General features: G+C 41.0%; 2 protein-coding genes across 4 annotated transcripts; both read left to right on the top strand.

The window, feature by feature from the left end:
• The first annotated feature begins 572 nt into the window (after nt 1–572).
• On the top strand, nt 573–13,764 carry oga (O-GlcNAcase). 2 transcript variants are annotated; one of them, XM_062430091.1, is made up of 18 exons: nt 573–1,091; nt 1,732–1,783; nt 1,889–1,986; nt 2,167–2,297; nt 2,407–2,578; nt 2,678–2,776; nt 2,880–3,164; nt 3,260–3,418; nt 3,589–3,779; nt 4,008–4,268; nt 4,372–4,575; nt 4,889–5,063; nt 8,023–8,108; nt 9,215–9,319; nt 10,123–10,214; nt 10,305–10,497; nt 10,617–10,776; nt 11,188–13,764. In XM_062430091.1, the coding sequence occupies exons 1-18, from the start codon at nt 923–925 to the stop codon at nt 11,322–11,324; spliced, it is 2,769 nt and encodes a 922-aa protein (XP_062286075.1). In that variant the 5' UTR covers nt 573–922; the 3' UTR covers nt 11,325–13,764. The 2 variants fall into 2 exon arrangements, with proteins under 2 accessions (XP_062286075.1, XP_062286074.1); XM_062430090.1 differs by having other exon boundaries at nt 4,008–4,283.
• A 1,256-nt stretch (nt 13,765–15,020) lies between these two features.
• Nucleotides 15,021–18,352, top strand: npm3 (nucleophosmin/nucleoplasmin, 3). Of its 2 annotated transcripts, none has more exons than XM_062430599.1 (5): nt 15,021–15,173; nt 15,327–15,412; nt 16,260–16,379; nt 16,476–16,569; nt 17,512–18,352. In XM_062430599.1, the coding sequence occupies exons 1-5, from the start codon at nt 15,101–15,103 to the stop codon at nt 17,532–17,534; spliced, it is 396 nt and encodes a 131-aa protein (XP_062286583.1). In that variant the 5' UTR covers nt 15,021–15,100; the 3' UTR covers nt 17,535–18,352. The 2 variants fall into 2 exon arrangements, with proteins under 2 accessions (XP_062286583.1, XP_062286582.1); XM_062430598.1 differs by having other exon boundaries at nt 17,504–18,352.
• Nucleotides 18,353–19,200: the final 848 nt, after the last annotated feature.

Raw genomic sequence — 19,200 nt, 5'->3', positions numbered from 1 at the left:
GTGACTTCAAACGAAGCATGTGTATTTGCTGACACAGTATACACACGATAAGCAGCACCTCCCCTTGTTTGAATGTGGTGCTGAAGCTCAGCTGCGCTCCTAATATGGACCGGAATATCAAGATATTAGAAAGTGCTAGAGATATTCAACTGGTGCAAATGAGTTAATTAAAACAATTAAGTTATTGCATCTCTGTTAAACAATTGTGCGATCGTTATCTTTAAATAAAGGTGATATTATCTCCATGCTTGTTTTGCACGGAAACATTGGGCTATATACTAAGCGTGCAATGTTTCAAATGTTTATCAACCAATTAATGCGTTATGCATAAAGGCAGATTCATTTCTGTTCATAAATCCACTCTGTGTCACCGTCATTGTGCATGATTACTAAACCATTAATTGGCCCTTGTGTTAGATGCATGTTGAGCTGTACTTTTAGCGTTGCAGAGTAGAAAAGTCATCTATCTATTTGACATGGAAACATCTTTGCGATGTTTTGTCACGCAGATCTGGTTTTGACTGGTTTGATCTAGTCCCGTGAGCATGCGCACTTGGTGTAAACAGGAAGAACAGACGACAACCACAGCAAATCTACCATAAAGAGAAGAAAATGACCGGACAAACCCCAACCAACGCTTTCTTCATTATATGTTAACAAACACAAACGATGTCCTACACCATCTGAGAGTGATTTCGATTTCTTCTCACAAGAGGAGTTGCACATTTTTCGACAATTTTGATAGACTCGTTAATACCGTAATACCGTTACCGACAGCTAACGTTAGACAGTCAGTGACGCGATTTATTTGTATTATCCTCCGGGGTTTGCTCGACCAGCTCCCCCGTTGACCTAAATTAGAAAATCATCGTCCTCTATATAGTCTGAATTTGGTGGCTTTACACCGAGGTAAAAAACAACAATGGTACAAAAAGAAAAGACGCTAGAGGCGCCTCAAGTGGACGGTGAACCGAGCCCCAGCCCTGTCTCCGGAGAGGCTTGTGCGGAGGCCGCCGGCCCTGTGATAGAGGAGTCCGGTATCGGAGTTGAAACTACGGGTATTAGAAAATTCATCAGCGGAGTCGTGGAAGGTAATATTCCCTGCAAAGTTAGGGCAGTCACATTTAAAATGTACGTCTTCCACATGCTTAGGAGGACATCAACATGCTGCAGCAGTCCTTCCTGGGGGAAGTGATCAGTTTCACTGTAAAACTGGATAACCATTGACATAAATAATCAATAACCGAATTTAAATCACATGAACGGGGGGGGGGGTTACAATCTGGTTGCATTATTCGAGTCTGTAGGCTGTAAGTCCACATTATGAACATTCCTGGTCAGATCATCGAGGTTATAACTAATGGAAATAGTAATCGATCCTAAAATGATGAATTAATTGAGTAGCCTACATTTTGGCAATCGGATGAAAATTCCAATGGCAACGATAAATTGTGATCTTTCTAAATCTGGCCTGGTAAATTATCCTTGAACCCGCGGGCATTTCTCATAATTATTGATAATTTATAGACGAAATGATTAGTTGATTAGTGTTAGGCAACTTAACAGACAGGAAATGATCAAAATGTTGTAAGTTGTCACAATGGCCCAGCCCATCCCTAGGGGTACATTGTTGTAGTAGCCATCCAGCTCTATGAGCACAGGAGACATACTTGATCATGAGCACTGCAGACTTCATGGAAACTGAACTGACTACATTGTTTGCTCATGCAGGCTTTTACGGCAGACCATGGACAATGGAGCAGAGGAAAGAGTTGTTCATGAGGTATGAATTATGTGTATTATTTCAGCGTTAATGTTGATCAGACAGTATTAATTATGTTGAATCTAAAGGTTTAAGATGGAGTGTAAACCTAATTGTATTTCACAGGCAGCATAAATGGGGACTGAATACGTACCTCTATGCACCCAAAGACGACTACAAACACAGAATGTTCTGGAGAGAGTTGTACTCAGTGGAAGAAGCAGGTGACTATTCAGAGCAAATACTGGGATCAGCTGTCTCGGGGCAAAATAAATTAATAATGCCTGTTTATTTAAGTTAAAAGGGCTGTCCACAAATCCAGTTTTAAGCACAGGCTAAGTTGTTATAAGAGCACAATAATGCATTCAGCAAGTGATTTTTTATGATTTTTATATATCTCCCAGAGCAACTCATGACTCTAATTGGTGCTGCTAAAGACCATGGGATAGAGTTCATCTATGCCATTTCGCCTGGACTGGACATCACCTTCTCAAATCAAAAAGAGGTCTCTGCACTTAAGAGGAAACTTGATCAGGTATCAGTGTTCACAGTAGTATGATAAAAGCTCCTTACACATATCTTTGAGTCTTTCTATAACCATTTTGCTCAATTTAATCTCCAACTTCTTTCTGTCCACCCTCTAGGTGTCTCACTTTGGTTGCAAGTCATTTGCCTTACTTTTTGACGATATTGACCACAACATGTGCCCTGCTGACAAAGAGGTGTTCAGCTCTTTTGCACACGCTCAAGTTTCCATCACCAACGAAATCTACCAGTACCTGGGAGAGCCTGAAACCTTCCTATTCTGTCCCACAGGTAGCCCAGTACTCCATCTGAATCTCTCACACATGTTGTGCAGTTGTTTTATCCACCTATTTATTCACTTTATGTTTGTTTCTTTGCCCTGATATGCAGAGTACTGTGGAACATTCTGCTACCCAAATGTCTCTCAGTCCCCCTACCTCCACACAGTAGGAGAGAAGCTACTTCCTGGAATTGACGTGCTGTGGACAGGCGAGTCTCATACTACTTCTGTTTTTATGCATTAAGTGGTGAAACTGCTTAACCATTAAAAGTCAAGGCAAAGATTCACTGAGATGTGATTTTTCATTTGCAGGTCCCAAGGTGGTTTCCAAAGACATCACAGTAGAGTCTATTGAGGAGGTATCTAAAATCCTAAGAAGAGCCCCGGTGATCTGGGACAACATTCATGCCAATGATTATGACCAGAAGAGGCTTTTCTTGGGTCCATATAAGGGCCGGTCTACCGAGCTCATCCCCAGGCTGAAGGGAGTCCTCACCAACCCTAACTGTGAATTTGAGTCCAACTTTGTAGCAATCCATACTCTGGCCACATGGTACAAGTCTAATATGAATGGAGTGCGCAAGGATGTGGTCATGAGTAAGTATGATCAAAATGTTGACTAATTTGTAAACTGTTAAAAATGTGTCTCTTCATCCAGTTTACTCTACTCTTCTCCTCTCACCTCATACCAGCGGACGGTGAGGACAGCACAGTGTCCATCCAGATCAAGTTAGAGAACGAGGGCAGTGACGAAGAGCTGGAGACAGACATGCTCTACAGCCCACAGCTTGCCCTAAAGCTGGCTCTCACAGAATGGCTAGGGGAGTTTGGTGTGCCTCATCAATACAACAGTAAGAACAATGCCATTATTATACCATACCAGTCTTTATGTGCTCTTTTACAGCTCTGTTCTAATGGTAATTCTCAGCAGTATAACCTGGAATAGGCTCACAGTGTTGGCACAGACGGTCTGAAATGACGTTTTTATGCCTTACTAAAGCGGTTCCACTCTGTCTTTCAGGCCGACAGGTGCCTCAGAGTGGTGCCAAAAGCACAGTCATCGATGGGACAACCATGGCTGCTCCGTCTCTCTGCTCTTCCACCACCGTCACAACTGTGTTCCAGCAGCCCATCATGTCTCCAGCCATGCCGCCTCTCTGCCTGGATTCACTCTCACACCCCATGACAAAAAGACCTCAGGAGGAAGAAGAGGTAAGACTTGGTACCTCTTCACAGACAGAACTGGAGCAGATGAAAAAAAGAAACCCACAAATTAATGTGAACTTACCTGTAATTCATACAGACTAATGATAACACCATGACACATCTTTTTAGTTGAGTTCTTCCCCTCAAAAAAAGTTCATTCGAGAGGAGAGTATCTGTATAAGGCTGCAGGTTGTCTATTTTTATATTTTGTTTTATTATTATATTTCTATATAGGTGGAGGTAGAGAAGAAGGATTCCGATGAGGAGCCTATGGAGATGGTAGTTGAGAAGCTGGATGAGCCAGAGCCAGACGCAGAAGCAGACACAGAGGAGAAGCACGTTGATCCTATCTCAGCAGACAAAATGGCTGAGGACCTGAAACCCATGGATTTAGACAAGGAGAGTCTGGCAGAGTCCAAGTCCCCCGAAGAGTCTATCCAGGAGGACTCTGGGAGTGACATCGCCCCTATGCAGACTGACGATCAGCTCAAACAGGTGCCGCAGACGTTTGTATGTTCCCTCTTTTTTCTTACACACACAATTGAAAGCACAAACAAATGAGAAATTCCTCACATTAATGATGGTTTGTTTTTCTCAGGATGTGTTTGTGCCCGGGCCCGACGAGAAGCCCCTGTTCACAGCGGAGCCCCTCTCACTTGAGGACCTGAGCTTGCTCGCAGAGCTCTTCTACCTGCCTTATGAACATGGACCGAAGGCCATGCAGATGTTGAAAGAGTTCAACTGGCTCAGAGCCAACAGCAGCGTCGTCAGTGTCAACTGCAAGAGAAAGGAAACTGAAAAGGTGGGTTACTTATTGAAATAAACAGATTAAAGGTCAAGAGAGAAATATCTGTCTGAGAAAACTAGTGCATTATTTACTGAACATGCTTGTGAATGTTGGGTGCTGCAATACAAAATGGTGGAAGTGTACTACCTTTACTGCCCATTGGGTGGTAGTGTTATAATGCGAGATGAAGTGTACAGGCATCTCAAGACATGGTGCTCTATGTATTTGTGTAGATTGCGGCTTCCCTTATTTAATCACTTTAATATAGTTTAATGCAAACTTTTTTTAGTGATATTAGTACTTATTTACAATCACTGTTCACATGCAGGTCACAGAATGGCAGACAAGGGCGGAGAAGTTCGAAGAGATGTGCTGCTCAGTCATCCAGATGTTCACACGTCTGTCCAATTCAGCCAACCGTACCATCCTGTACGACCTCTACCCTTACATCTGGGACATCAAGAGCATCATTTCTATGGTCAAGTCATTTGTCCAGTGGCTAGGTATGTATGAGGGGAAACACAAGGCTCTTACTCTTAGAGAGCAGTAGCATAGCAACAGTCTGATCAAGTCTGGTCCTTCTGACCTTTATTATAGTCAGACATACTTTTACGCACAAATCATTTGATCAAAGCAGTTTAATGATTGATCCTTTAGCTGCATAGGTTGTATCTTGTAGTCTGCTGACCAGATGTTAATATTAATTGGTCAAAAAAGAAATACGGCTTTTTGAGATTTTGGCCAACATCTGTATACAGGATGAAAAAATCTTCAGTTTAAATTGATGCATTATATTATAGCTAAGTGTAGCACAGATTAGGCTATAGGAATCAGCTCTTACTAGCTCTCTGATTGCTCTTGTTACACACGTTTTTTGTTCTTTTTTCGACTGACTGAATGCCGCTTGCACTGCTAGCACCCTCCATATTTATTCCATAACAAGCTGCTCCATCTTGGTGATATCGAAACCGGGTCTCTGTGGAAAACGTCCCAGCAGGGTTACTGCTGCTTGCTGTGTATCCAGTAACATCACTGCTGCATTCCCACACAGACACACATGCTTCCATCTCTCTGTTTGTGGGGATGGGCGCCAGGGGGAAGTCCCCATCCCCCCCTCCCCGACTCCCCTTCTCCTCCATGCTGTAGCGCGCACGCGAGCTTGGAGAACCAAGTTGACTGACTTACTGTGGAAGGCCATTCTGGTGCATAAACTGTGACTAGAAGTACATGAATCAGTTTGTTGTCACAGCCTCACTGAGTATATTATGAAATGATGCTGTTGTTCGAATTTAAACCTTCTGAATCATTTCCTCAAGCTGTATCAGGGTGGGATCCATCGCCTTGTGTCAGAGAGGATGTTTTCTCTCAGTCACTCTCTCTTCTGCCTCTCCTTTCACCTCATACTTCATTTCATTCTTTCTGATGGTGCACCGTGATGCAGTTTGAGTGACATTCAGTCTTGTGATAACACTTCCATTTATTGGAGTGTCTCTTGAAATAGTCTGAAGCACCAGCATGGCCTGAAGGTTACTCCCTGTAACCCAGTTTCATTCGCAGGTTTCTGTCCAGTCCGGCTATATGGTAAAGCTGAGGACTCTAACCTACACAGCAGGCAGCATACCCACACTGGCAAAACCACATCAAAACTGACATTCTTGACTAATGCATTAGAAAATGACAAGAATCACTCCAGTAATATAAAGAAAATAGTGTTTTGAGTAGTATGCCCATACTCATCTTTATAGATCACAGTGGCTTTAAGAGCCTGTGGACTTCTGCTGCTGTTAAAAGCAGATTTTTTCGTTGGTCCCCATCTTATCCCCTCATTAGAAGCTGTGCAGCCGGCACTTAGTCATAACCTCCCTGGTTATTGTACTGAGAACACTTACTAATATTTATTTTCTACTGTTTTCTCCCTTCACTATGTACAGATGGAAGAATCCACAGTACAAGTTTCTACTGCTATTGGATCGACAGTGGCCGATGTATGCACAGTGCAGCCGTTGTCTCTCCTTTTAGTTCATGTCTGAAAAGGATTCGCGTCAAAAAAAATCTTCTATTCGGATGATAAATAAAATGTATTTGGAGAATAGGAAGCAGCCCTCCGGATGAAGTCACATTTTGCGCAGCGATCTTTAGATATCAATCTTAAGTGTTAACTCCCAAATCTCTTCTCTTTGGCAGCTTCTCTCTAACTTGTTTTTTTGTTTCTGTCAGTAGGCATATAGAAATGGCTCAGACCAGCCTGATGCACCTATTCAAGGGAATTTACACTTTGCTTTGATATTTAAGTACCACACATGATCGTCACTGTACTCAGGGACTGTGTGGTTATGATCAGTGTGTCCCTGCGTAAGTGTTGGTCAGGCCATGCAAGAACAAAGTTTACTTGTTTTCTGTGATTGTATTAAAACAACGCAGCCTTAATAGATCATTCGGGTGGAAGCAATCCACTCATCTTTTTTTTTTTTGTCCATTTGTGAAAGTGAAGCAAGTGCAAGAGTTCCTTCCCGTGGGTGCATCTGCTTGCTGTGTTGTGTCAGCTCGTCAGAGGAATTGTGTTAGATGTCAGGTTGAGGTTGATATGTAAAACAGTTTTAGGTGTGCTGCAGGCGCGCTGCATTTGTCTGGTCACAAGATAGGGCTTCTCATCAACCAGGAGTAGACTTTGTTCTGTATACAGATTCTGACAACACCCGTGCTTTAAATGCACTTCCCTTTTATTTGATTTTCTATAGTTCATCTTGTCTGTCTGATTTTGGCTTTGAATAGTAAGCAGAGAGTCCCTTTGTGTTTATGCTACCTCTCATTTTGTCCTCCTGGTTTGATGAGCCGTGCTCTCTAGTCATGTGACAAGGCAGATAAGATGAGAATGTGACTTCACACGGGGTGCTTAGATCAGTGGGGTGACAGCAGCTGAAGCTTACACCAGGTGTGCATAGACAGTACGGGTTCCTGTTGTGATGGTCAATCTAAAATGTATGAAGTCTGTCAGCTCTTAAATATGAAAATGACCCTTCCTGAAGCACCAAGGGAGATGAACTGCACTAAATCTGTGCTCTTCAGATTTCATAGAGCGCACGTTCCACTGCAACAAAGAATTAAATTCTTGAGACCTGCATACAATTTCAGCGTGGAGCATTTTGACATTATTATGGAGAAGTTGAGTTGCACAGCTCATTTTTGAATATTTTTCAATCTTCGAACTGATTCCGCTTGTAAATATACGTGAGCTTTAGTTGCTTGAGCCCCATTTCATCAAAAAATATTTCCTCTTAATTTAATGAACTATTCCAAATTAGGTCCTTTTTTAATGTTTTAATAAGTAAAACACAATTACTTATTTTGATTATGCTATTAGATACATTTGACCCCCTTCCTCCCCATCTCCCCACTCCCTTCATCTGTGTCAGAGAGCCCCTTCCTGTGGTAACACTGTCCGCTTGGCTCTGCTCCTAACAGGGTGTCGTAGTCAGTCCTCAGCACAATTCCTTAGAGGAGACCAAGAGCCCTGGGCCTTTAGGGGAGGTCTAGCAGGAGAGTTCCAGGTATCTAATGCACTGAATTTACAGCAATCAAATGGAGAAAAAAAAGAGTGTTATGAACAAAAGAAGACAATGGTAAATGTGCGCAGGTATGAAGGGGTTTGGTCTGTCAAAGGTGAGCTGATTATAATATTTCGGGCTTCATAAGATTCGGTTCCATCCCCTTCACGTGTTCTCTAAGAAGTTCATGTCCTGAGCATTATTTTGCTTACTTTGGGATATGTCAGTCTGTGTGAGGGGAATGGGTAACCTGAAAGCTACTTTGGCAAAAGAGTTTACAGCCGCTGTTCGGCATGGCATTTTTTGATTGATTGATTAATTCAAATTTCTTTCAGCAACTGCCCAAGGAGATGCTGTTTTTCCCTAGCGCACGCTGGCGCAAGCGAGCATGGCTAGGTTTTATTTTCATGACATCTCATTTCTTTGCAGGAAAGCACAGTGCACAAATTACCACGCCAACCCTTTGCAAGCGCAAGCGTACACACTGCATCGCAGTGACAGCGAGAACGCAAGCATGTATGTAATGGGAAAACTCCATGATAAAACATAGCTGTCCAGCCTAAAGCAACATCTCCAACCTTGGAGAATAGCATGATTTACAATAGCAACTGATACACTATTGACTGGCTCAGTTAGCTCATATTTAATTTGTCTCTTTGGTTTTTTTCCTGGAGTTCTCCCTCTTTGCGCAAGCATCATTATTTTTTTCAACAGGAGGGTTGCGCAGCGAAATATTGCAATGCCTTTATAAAGGGAAAGGAGCATCTCCTTCAGCCAGTAAAACCTTAGTCAGACCAAAATACCACCCTTGTTCTGTTGTATTTGAAAAGCAAATATGAATGTGCGTGTGCTATGCTCCTTTAGCAAAAAAGAGAAAGATGTGATGTTTGCTCTTGTTGTCCACTGTCAGATCAACAAGGAACAGGAGTCACTTTATATATTTCTATGATCTTTTTTACAATATGTTTCTAAGCACTTTGCTTAATTCTCCATTTCCTTTTTGGTTTAATAGTGGCTCAATTGTAGCAAATTCACAGTGAGGCTGTCAGCCAAAGCAACGCACGACCTAATCTCAGAGAAAGTGAACCTGTTTCTTTTGATATCCACAGAGATTGTTGCCAATAGATGGGGCAAACGATCTTTTCTACCAACCTCCACCTTCACTGCCAACCTCCAAAATCTATTCCATAAGGCCGTACTTTGCCAAAGATGAGGTGAGACGTTTTGCATGTTCAGTCATGCCCCTGTGCACGTTACTTTTTACCAACACTCGAGAGTGTCACATTTAAGTATCAACAGATACTGAGTGTTAATAATGTTGTAAACAAAATGCTAAATGTATGAGTGCAGATATGAAGGCCAGTTGTAAGTATTCCCAGTAGAACTGGCCCAGTGTGAGGTGTAATTGTTCTTAATATGATGTGCTAAACTGTGCTGTTTGTCAGAGTATATATGTAGTGAACATATGGCGCTTTTCCATTATACAGTTCTAGCACTACTTGACTCGACTCTACTCGGTTTGGTACCAGGCAAGTCGTTTTCCATTACTACATAGTACCTCCTCAACATGGGCGGAGTCGTCATAGCACGACACAAACACAAACAATGGAGGACATCGAGGTGACGGTGTACTTGCTGCTCGGTCTGTGGCTTTTTGTCTCGCTGTAACTATTGTTGCGGGTATTTAAAAATGGCGGGTTTTGATTCTTGTGTGGGACGTTGCGCTCATCACTCGTCCAGTGACGACACTCTCTGACCAATCAGTGGCCAGCAGTCTGTTGACGTCACATTTTAGTATCGGCTCTGCTCGCTTGGAACCTCGCCAGAGCAGGTACTGAAAAAGCACCAGGTACCAGGTACTATCCCTAATGGAAACGCAAAAAAATCGAGTAGAGTCGAGTTGAGCCGAGTAGTGCTAGAACTGTATAATGGAAAAGCCCCAAGAAAGGCAGCTTTGGACTGAAAGTTTTCCTACTCATCCAGTGTCAAACAGCTGTTTCTGTCTTTCTTTTTGCAGCCTGCAATTTATAAAATCTGTAAAGAAATGTACTGTGAAGGAATGGAGGAAGTAACTTTCTCTGACCAGGAATCTGACCTCATTGGAGACAGGTAAGCAAATCATGCATTTGTTTAAAAGGGTCCTCCCTGCAGTGCAAACATGCATAAATTAATGAACATCCTGTCTGTGTTTGTTCACAGGTTAGTAGGAGGTCTCCTATCTTTGAGTCCAGACTATGGGTTTGTGCTCGAGGATGAAGAAGGGATCTGCGGTTATGCTCTCGGCACGGTGGATGTCAAACCCTTCGTCAAGAAATGCGAGTTAAACTGGATTCCCTTCATGCAGGAGAAATACAACAAACCAGATTGTGAGAAGGACCTCACAGAGGCTGAGGTTAGATCTTAATCCTTCTTTTTTAACATTATAATCTGTCAGTCAGGTGGCGTTTCATGGTGTCGCCCATACTTTAATGAATACTTTGACTAACTCATCTTTGTCTGTCATCCCTGTAGAAGATTATGTTGAGTTTCCATGAAGAAGAGGAGGGTCTTCCAGAGTCCTTTCTGTCCAATTTTCCCTCTCTCATCAAAGTTGACATTCACGCCAAGGTCACTGACCCCAGCGTAGCCAAAAGCATGATGGGATGTTTGCTATCATCCCTAAAGGCCAATGGTAAGTGGCATGTTGTGTTAGTGTAATTAGTCATGTTGGTAAGAGGAATGTTACCATCTAAAATCTAGAAAGCTAAGTATGAATCAAGGGTCATAAATATAAAAAGTTATATAAGCCAAACTACAAAAAATGAACATGAGCAGTTATCTGAGGCGTAAACATACAGAAGGAAAAAGGGCTTTCAGATGTAAGGAACAGAAACCATCAAAGCACTGACTGAAGTTATCTTCTCTTCCTGTGACGAAAGTTTTGAACCGGTTTATTCCTGCTCAGAAACAAAGTAGACCGTTATCTTCAGTTCATAACCATATTTGGCCACACTGCCAGGAAGATCATTTTGGAGTTTTTTGCAACTAATTTATTATTTTGATTATCTGTTTATGATTATCTGTTTTTGTGGTTATCTTCCAGGGTCCCTTGGGGCATTCTGTAAGGTTCGTCAGACCGATAAGAGAATGTTGGACTTCTACAGTAAGCTGGGATGCTTTGAAGTTGCCAAAATGGAGGGCTTCCCCAAAGACGTCATCATCATGGGACGAAGCTTATGAAGAAACGTCCTGCTGCAATAACAAACAGAGAAAAAGAGAGCAAGAGAGAGCAAGCAGCAGTTCAAAGGCGTAAAAAAACGTTTGCTACCTTCATGAGACAAACTTCCATGATGATTTTAGACTGCATTACCATCTGGGCTAGTCCGGGGAAACCTGTTTTTAAGATTTGTGTACAGAATCACAGCACACACAGATTCCCTGTGCTGCCCATAGATGTTACAGCTCTGTTGGATTCAGCAGATCCGAAGCTATCAGGCCAAGAAGTGATCTGTAGTCAGTTGATAAGAGCCAACAAGAGTGGCACTCCAGCATTCATTCCTGGGGTCCCACTACTTACATACCTCCAGGAGGCAGGAAGTAACAACTCTATAAGCCTTTTTTTCTGATTTAATCCAGCAGCCATTACATGGATATTGCCCACATGCCCTAACGCAAAGTGTCTGTATGTGAAATGGAGGCAGAGCTGTGAAACGAGGGCAGCCTGTATCTCAGGTAGTGTCTCACTACCCTCGCGTCCTGTTTTCCCAGCTTTGACACAGAGAAATAACACGTCTCTCCTCATAAACCGGACACCATTATACAGGATGTGAAAAGTGCTGCGCGAGAATTTGCCTTTCATCATCACATTATGGGTTTTTCTAGTTGCTCAACAATAGACCCGGTGAAAGAGGCCTTTTATTAAAGGACACGTCACAGAGATAAAGTGACGTTAAATGCTGAGTCTTTACACGTGAAAGACGGAAAATTGTAGTTTAGGGGATCTTCACAGTCCAGCAAAGGAAAAAGTATTTGTAGAGACTGTTAAAGATTCAATCAGGAGGTCTTCTGAATTTCTGTTCGAGTGTTAGACATTTTGGAAAGCAACAGAAAAGCTTCCACAAGTTTACAAACATGGTTCTCAGCCTGATTCTGTTCAGCGCTTTGCTTTTGGCCATTTTTTTTTTTAATAACACTTTTTTTGTGTGCTTATTTCCCCTTTTGAGCTATTGCCTTTTGGGTCATTGCCTTTTGATTTTAGGTTTATATTGCCGACCCCAGTGTCTTCTGTGTCGAGGCTTTCCAACACGTGTGATTTTGGACATTGGCCTTGTTGTTGCTCAAATTCCAGAGAAGTAGCCTGCTCTTTCCCCTGACTTTAGCAGTCACATGTCAAATCCAGTACAGCAATCCTTCAGTGAGCTATCAGAGGAAACACAGGCCATCTTTTTAAAGGCATGTCAGATGGTACATTTACTAAATGTTATGGAAATGCTAAATGTCTTTGTTTTTCCAATTGTTAAAATATTTAAAATGATAAATATAGCAGTATGCATAGTTTCTCTTTCAAAGAATGAAAACTCCAATCAGTGGGACCAAAAACCTGATAGTGTGATCATCTATTTTGTATAAAAATTTAACATTTTGGCAGCATTTCACATTTGGATATCATTAGTTCAAATGAATACAAGTCCTAAGTCTTGGAAGCATTTAACCCACATCTGTCAGGAAGCTGCTCAGTTCTTTCTTAACCACTTTTTCAGTACCTGACTACTAAATCAACAGTTAACCTGGGTTGCAGTTTCAGATATGCTGTGCTATAAAGTCATTTGTAATAGTGAATAATCAGTTAACGTCTTTCATTTTTCATCCTTCCCTGCAATTTTTACATTGCATACTCACAAATGAATGTCTTTTCAGCTGAGCCTTGGCAAGCGCTCTTAGGATTGCTGAGGTTGTGAAATCCTGTCACTAAATGTCACCAAAGTGGCACTGACCCCCACACTGCTGCGCTGCAGCTGTGGGGTTTTGGAGCAGAAATTCGTAGGCCTTTTCCTATCTGTCCTTTTGAATGTTTTATATTCTGATGCATTTCCCGTTTGTTTATTGTAAATCTATATAGTTAACAAAAAAAGCACTTTGACTATAGTTAGGAGTGTTCTGTTAGATACACAAGGATCATCAGTTGCTCTTCAGTAGCTGCCTGCCAATGTGATGTTTTGATACTGTGTACATTCATGATGTGCATGAGGTGTATTGGATTTGCTGTGGCGGTCATTAGAGTAACCTCATCCTATGCTGCATAGAGGAAGAAGCATGCCACTCCCCTCTATGAGCATAATACTGTAGTTCATAGACAGTCTGTAACACTGTCAATCATAAACTGTTATTATTTTGTATATCTTTACTGAAATTGTGGCAAGCATTCTGTTTCGTTTAAAGGAAAGGAAAATGGCGGACAGCACCATGTGCTGCACAGCCGTCGTACCTGGCTGTCTCAGCGAGTTTCTTAAACTCACCAACGGATCTGCTGTTCGTCTCCTGAGATGAGAGTTTTCAGACGTAATTCAATGGTTAATTTTGCAGTTTGATGCTCATGCTTTCTCTTCTGCCAACTGGGTTTGATAGAAATGGGCTGTGACTGAGAGAAAGGGCTCCAAATGTTCATTTTGATTATCTTGAGTTTAGGGTTGGGGAGGGGGGTGGGCGGGGTCATAAAAGTGACAGTTTACCTATGTAAAATTTGTATGTAAGATACATAAGATTAAAAACTAATAAACTACAATAAGTGACTTTGCTCTGTGTTGCTTGTGTTTGTCTTTGACTGTGTCTGGATTGAAAGAGTGAAATATTATATCACCTCGACCCTAAATGAAGCTTCTCTTTTGAAAGCAAAACTATGCCTGTAAACATGGAAATATCCAATAAGTGCAATGTGTATCCTGTCACCTCCAACTTTCCATTGACTATACAGGACCCAACAGATGGTGGTATAATTATTAATCACCCAGTGAACCAGAAACCAAACAGTGCTCCTATTTGATTCAGTGAAACTGTAAAATAACAGGTCTTTATGCTACATTATGATACAGTTCACCTCTAGAGACAGAGCCACAAGCTTAGATAATTCTGCAGGAGTTGTCATTGTACATTAGTCTTATAAATTCACAAAACGTGTGTGCTATGAATCAAATTAAATGACCAACCAATTGATGCTCAGTAAATCTGGGCTGTTTTGGGCCCTAGGGCTCTCGGGTCCTGGACCAGCAGCTACTAATCCAACATTACATCACAGCAATCCAAATCTAACCAAAACTGCAAAGTAAACTGTATTTGGCTTTTTAACATACAATGATTCTTGGTTGAAATCCACATTAATTAACAGTCTTTAACTGATGATGTTGTCTTAAGCATTTAATCAAAAATGATTTAAATATTAATTGTTACTTTTTTGTTCTTTGTCGTTTGTTGAATAATGTATTATTTTTTTAATCTTTTTTTAATTTTTTTATTTGAACCCAAATACATCACTTTGGCATGGCTTAAATGCTATAATAGAGTATTTTATAATTTACATTATTCCACAGTCCCAGGATTGATATTTCATTGGTTAATCAGACATGCTACCTCAGTGTCATCTTTTAAAAACTAACTTTTATAAAAATGGCCTCTAATTAAAGGTTTTAAACTTTTATTCATTTATTCTTAAGATTTGTTGAACGTTTTCTAAGAATGTTTGCTGTTTTAATGCGCCACTCAGTATTGTTGTTGTTTCATAGTATTAACTTATATTACAATGATATATATTATTGGAATATATCATACCATTAGTAGTGTAATATTCCTCATTAGCTTTATTCATGGGTGTTTTGCTTCATGAGAGGATAACAGCTGCAAGCGCACAGTGATGACGAGCTTTGACGTCACAGTTGTCGACACGCTTGTTTTTTGGAGAGGTCTCGTTGTGCCGTTTTGCTGAAAGTGTTTCACAGAAAACTCAAATCCAGCGCTTTGTCAAAATGTGTTCCCACGATCACGATTCATCGGATGTTGGACTAGCGGGTCAATCCAAGCTGGAGAGCTTCCTGTTCAGTAAGACACAGTTTATCGGCTCTGCGGACGCACACGTGGGTTTCTCTGTGATGTCCAGACAGTGAAACATGTGCTTCAGTGTTTCTAACCTGCTCTGTGCTGCGAGGCAGTGGACTAACGTGGTGAAACCATTCATGTCTTTGTGTTTTCCAGGCTGCGAGCTGTCCTCTAAAGTGCCTTTCTACACTTTCCAAGGAGATGAAGAGGAGGACCTGGAGCACTTCCTAGAGCTCAGGACGGTATGTACCAGCAGCAGAGATTAGTGTCCTCAGATTACACGGTGCAAAAGTTTTCACCATATCACTCTTTCAAGTCACTCTTAAAATAACAGTCAGGTGCCCACATGACCACTGCAACAGGTTTTACTTGCCATAATCATTCCTCTTTTTCTTACTGGCCACGAGGAGACCCCTTCATAATGCATTTACAATAGAAGTGATGGAGGCCAAAATCCACAGTCCTCCATCTGTTGAAATGTATTTAAAAGTATATCTGAAGCTTGAGCCACCCAAATGAGTTTAATCAAGTAGATATCTTTTAAAGTCTTCTAGTGCCACTGTCCCTCTTTTTTTGTTACTATACTTCAACCAAAGCTAAACAGTGAAACCCTATCCAATGAAACACAAAAGAGGAATTTGATGCTATCAAGACTATAAATGTGGCAGATATCCACTGGATAAGACTAACTCAGATTGCCGAAGCCTCATATGAGACTTTATTGATCCTCAGATAGGAATTTCACGTTACAACAGTGCAGGAGACAAGGAAACATAAGAACTAGGACTAATAAATACAAATAAAGTAAAAAGTCAAACTAATGGGATTCAGTGTACGTTCATTTGAAGGAGATATTTGAATAGCCAGTATGAACAGGAGGAATGCTTACTGCATGGAAAACCTATTTCAGTGTTCATATGGGCAGACTATCGTTTTAATACAGACTGAAAAATTGTGAATGCCATCTCACAGAGGCTGAGGTTAGATAGCCCCCTTTAAATGCAAGGTACATGTAGATTTTTGTTCTATAGTGACAACTCAAATCATAGTGTGGGAAGATGTTAACTGAATGAAGTGCTACTCCTACAGGTTTGTTTGGGAGAAGGTGCCAAGGAGGAGACTAACGTTGTGGAGGTAACAGCCATGAATCACCAAGGAAAGACTATTTCAGTGCCCATTGCCAACCTTCACATCAGCTGCCTGCCGATGGTAAATATGACACACAGTTATTTATTTCTGTCGGCACTTTAATGAACAACACAGCAGGGGCTGAACTTTCACATTTCTTCAACTTTCTTTCCTGAGGTGAGTTTGGGAGAGTTTGAGCTGAAAGCCCCAGTGACCATCCGACTCAAGGCTGGCACAGGACCCGTTAGTGTCAGCGGTTTACATCTCATAGGTAACACAGCTTTTTAGTCTAACTTCACTCAACAACACCCTTTTAAAAACCAGGTCAAATTCTTAATGTCATATAAGCAACATTTGCAGTCCAGAGCAAAATACACTGTACAATTGAACCAAAGTTAATGTGATTATTTACCAATGAATGTAGTTACGCTTAGTGTTTCTGCCTTCAATACCGAGTAGATTACATTATCATCAGCTAACATCTGGAATCTAGGGCTGCAGCTAACAATTGTTTATTATTATCATTCGATTCATCTTCAATTAAGTAATCAGTTAATCAATTGTAGTTGTTTGGTCCAATTGTCGAACAGTCCAAGGTGCTGTCCTCAGATGTTTAGTTTTATCCTTGTCTGCAATCCAAAGATATTTAGTTTATAATAGAAGATTAAAGAAACCATAACATATTCACATTTAAGAAGCTGAGATCACAAAATTTAAAGAAAAAAAATCTTCAATGACTTAAAATAATTATCAAAATAATTGCTGATTAATTAAATTATTGGTAATTAATTGATTAATCATTGCAGCTCTCTGGAATAACTGGAGAATAGGTGTACTGTGATTTGAGGAAGAAGGATTCTCAAGGTTCTTAAAAGCTATGGTCATTCAGTTTCTTTTTATGTTGAGCCAATTACAAGAAAAAGACCTTTGATACTTTCTGTCTATATTTCATTTCAAAAGTTTTAGCAGTGGACTGAACTTCTGGCATTGAACATCTCTCAAAATTGTATCTATCAACTAAAGAAATACGTTTTTCAAAGCTCTTAACTACTGGCTGTAATGCACGTGTTCAGCAGACTGTGCACGAGGTGACCGCTCTGTAAGGATAGATTAAATAAAGCGACCTTACTGCGGTTACAGCTAAATCTTCCAACAAGATAAAATCTAAGACAGCAATTTAACATTTGGCCTCTGTCATTGCACAGCCTCGCAGGTCGAAGACTCCGACGCCTCTGATGAGGACGACGATGACGACGAGGAGGAGGAGGAAGAGATCACCCCAATTAAACCAGCAAAGAAGAAGCAGAAGATGTAGGCCGAGAGGTCGTCGATGGTTTTTTTGGAATGTTTTAAGAAGTAACAGTCGTTTTGTACCAGACGGGACACATTTTACAACGTTATTACTTATTCCACACAGCCACATGAATGCTTAGTGTGGTGGCAGCTGAACACTACGGTGGAGGAAGGAACATCATGACAGGAGCTCTGATTGTTCTCTCCTCTTTACTCCTTAGTTTCTCACTGCGAGCGTTCAGTCTCCGCAGTGAATTTAACTGTGGATGCAACATTCACTTATAGAAGAACTGTTTTTGCTATTAAATGCTACGTTGTATTTTATACTGTACTTGCTACAGCCACCAGTGACATGGATTTATCGCACCGGTTTTGGAAAACAAACTTCTTTTACTACCACCATTGGATTCTGGTATTGTTTGAAGATTCTGGTCTTGTAAAAGTAAAAACATAGTGTGTGTGTGCTTGTGTCAGAGAGAAAAGATGTTACCACTTACGAGTGATTTCCAATCAAATTAATTAAATATTCTTGGTTCACAAGAGTATCTCCATTTCCAGCTGTTTGTAGTTCCAAAATACTGTTTTTCTATATATGTCAAACATAAATGTGAAAATGTTGTACGTGTAATGAATGCACCAAGAAAACATTTCGTGTTTTGTGTATTCATTTAGTTCACTGCATGTCTTGTCCTATTACTGCCACCTGTAGATCAGGGGAATAGTCTGATATAGTCACCCCATGCAGGTGTGTCCTTATGCCCGACAAAAAAAACCGGGACCCAATCATAAAAACTGCTCCATCCTCTACTTAAAGGTCAAGAACTCCACAGGGAACCTTTAACTGTAACTGACGGCAGACCAGGAACAAGGGATTAGTCATACATTAAACGGTGTGATATCAGTTAAAGTATTCTTAAGGCTTATATGGTCTTTGTCTGAATCGTCTACATGCACGTTATAATCCCATCTGTGTAAACATCCTTACATGTAAACAGGATCTTTGTAAGGCAGCTGCAAACACTGCCGTACAGAGGAGTGTACAACTGGCTCATCTGCAGATGAAGGAGAAACAGCCGCAGCCTGTGTCGTAAACATGATTCACATTTCACTTTGATACAATAGAGCCTCTCAGTTCTGAGTCCAGCAGCTTGGACACAGCTATCGAGCTAGAAAAGCATGACTGAGACAGATCTTCCTCATTGCATCTGATGGAAGTTTCTCAGTTTTTCTGAAACAGATTTTTGACAACAAACCGCAGCTCTTGTTGTTGAAAACCGGCTTCTTTAACCGAAACACAGACATCTTCCCAGTGTGTGATAGGAAAACGGGAGATCTAATGAGTTTTTGGTGATGTAATCTACAGGCATGCCTCTGCCTCCACACTTAAGACTCTGGACTCCGTATACCTCTCAGACTTTAGATTTATTACAGGTGATAGTTATATTATCACTGTACCCTATACAACAAGGTAGCTGGTCTTTTCTGTCTGCAAGATGCAACAGGCATTGGTATCTGTTTATCTATAAGGCACTTCTTGGAAAACTATCACCCTACTTTACATTGTTGTTGGACTGTAACTGGACTTGGTCCTTATCATACACGTTCTAAT

This window comes from Scomber scombrus, chromosome 12 (assembly GCF_963691925.1).
Source record: "Scomber scombrus chromosome 12, fScoSco1.1, whole genome shotgun sequence".
Taxonomy (NCBI): Eukaryota; Metazoa; Chordata; class Actinopteri; order Scombriformes; family Scombridae; genus Scomber; species Scomber scombrus.
Note: the sequence above shows the minus strand (reverse complement) of the source record. Positions and strands in the feature narration are given on the sequence as shown.

Coding starts and splice junctions, on each gene's coding strand:
- npm3 (XM_062430598.1), top strand. CDS start 15,101: ATGTGTTCCCACGATCACGATTCATCGGATGTTGGACTAGCGGGTCAA. Junction 15,413..16,259: donor ACTTCCTAGAGCTCAGGACG/GTATGTACCAGC, acceptor CTACTCCTACAG/GTTTGTTTGGGAGAAGGTGC. Junction 16,380..16,475: donor ACATCAGCTGCCTGCCGATG/GTAAATATGACA, acceptor TTCTTTCCTGAG/GTGAGTTTGGGAGAGTTTGA.
- oga (XM_062430090.1), top strand. CDS start 923: ATGGTACAAAAAGAAAAGACGCTAGAGGCGCCTCAAGTGGACGGTGAA. Junction 1,987..2,166: donor GTACTCAGTGGAAGAAGCAG/GTGACTATTCAG, acceptor TATATCTCCCAG/AGCAACTCATGACTCTAATT. Junction 2,579..2,677: donor CTTCCTATTCTGTCCCACAG/GTAGCCCAGTAC, acceptor CCTGATATGCAG/AGTACTGTGGAACATTCTGC.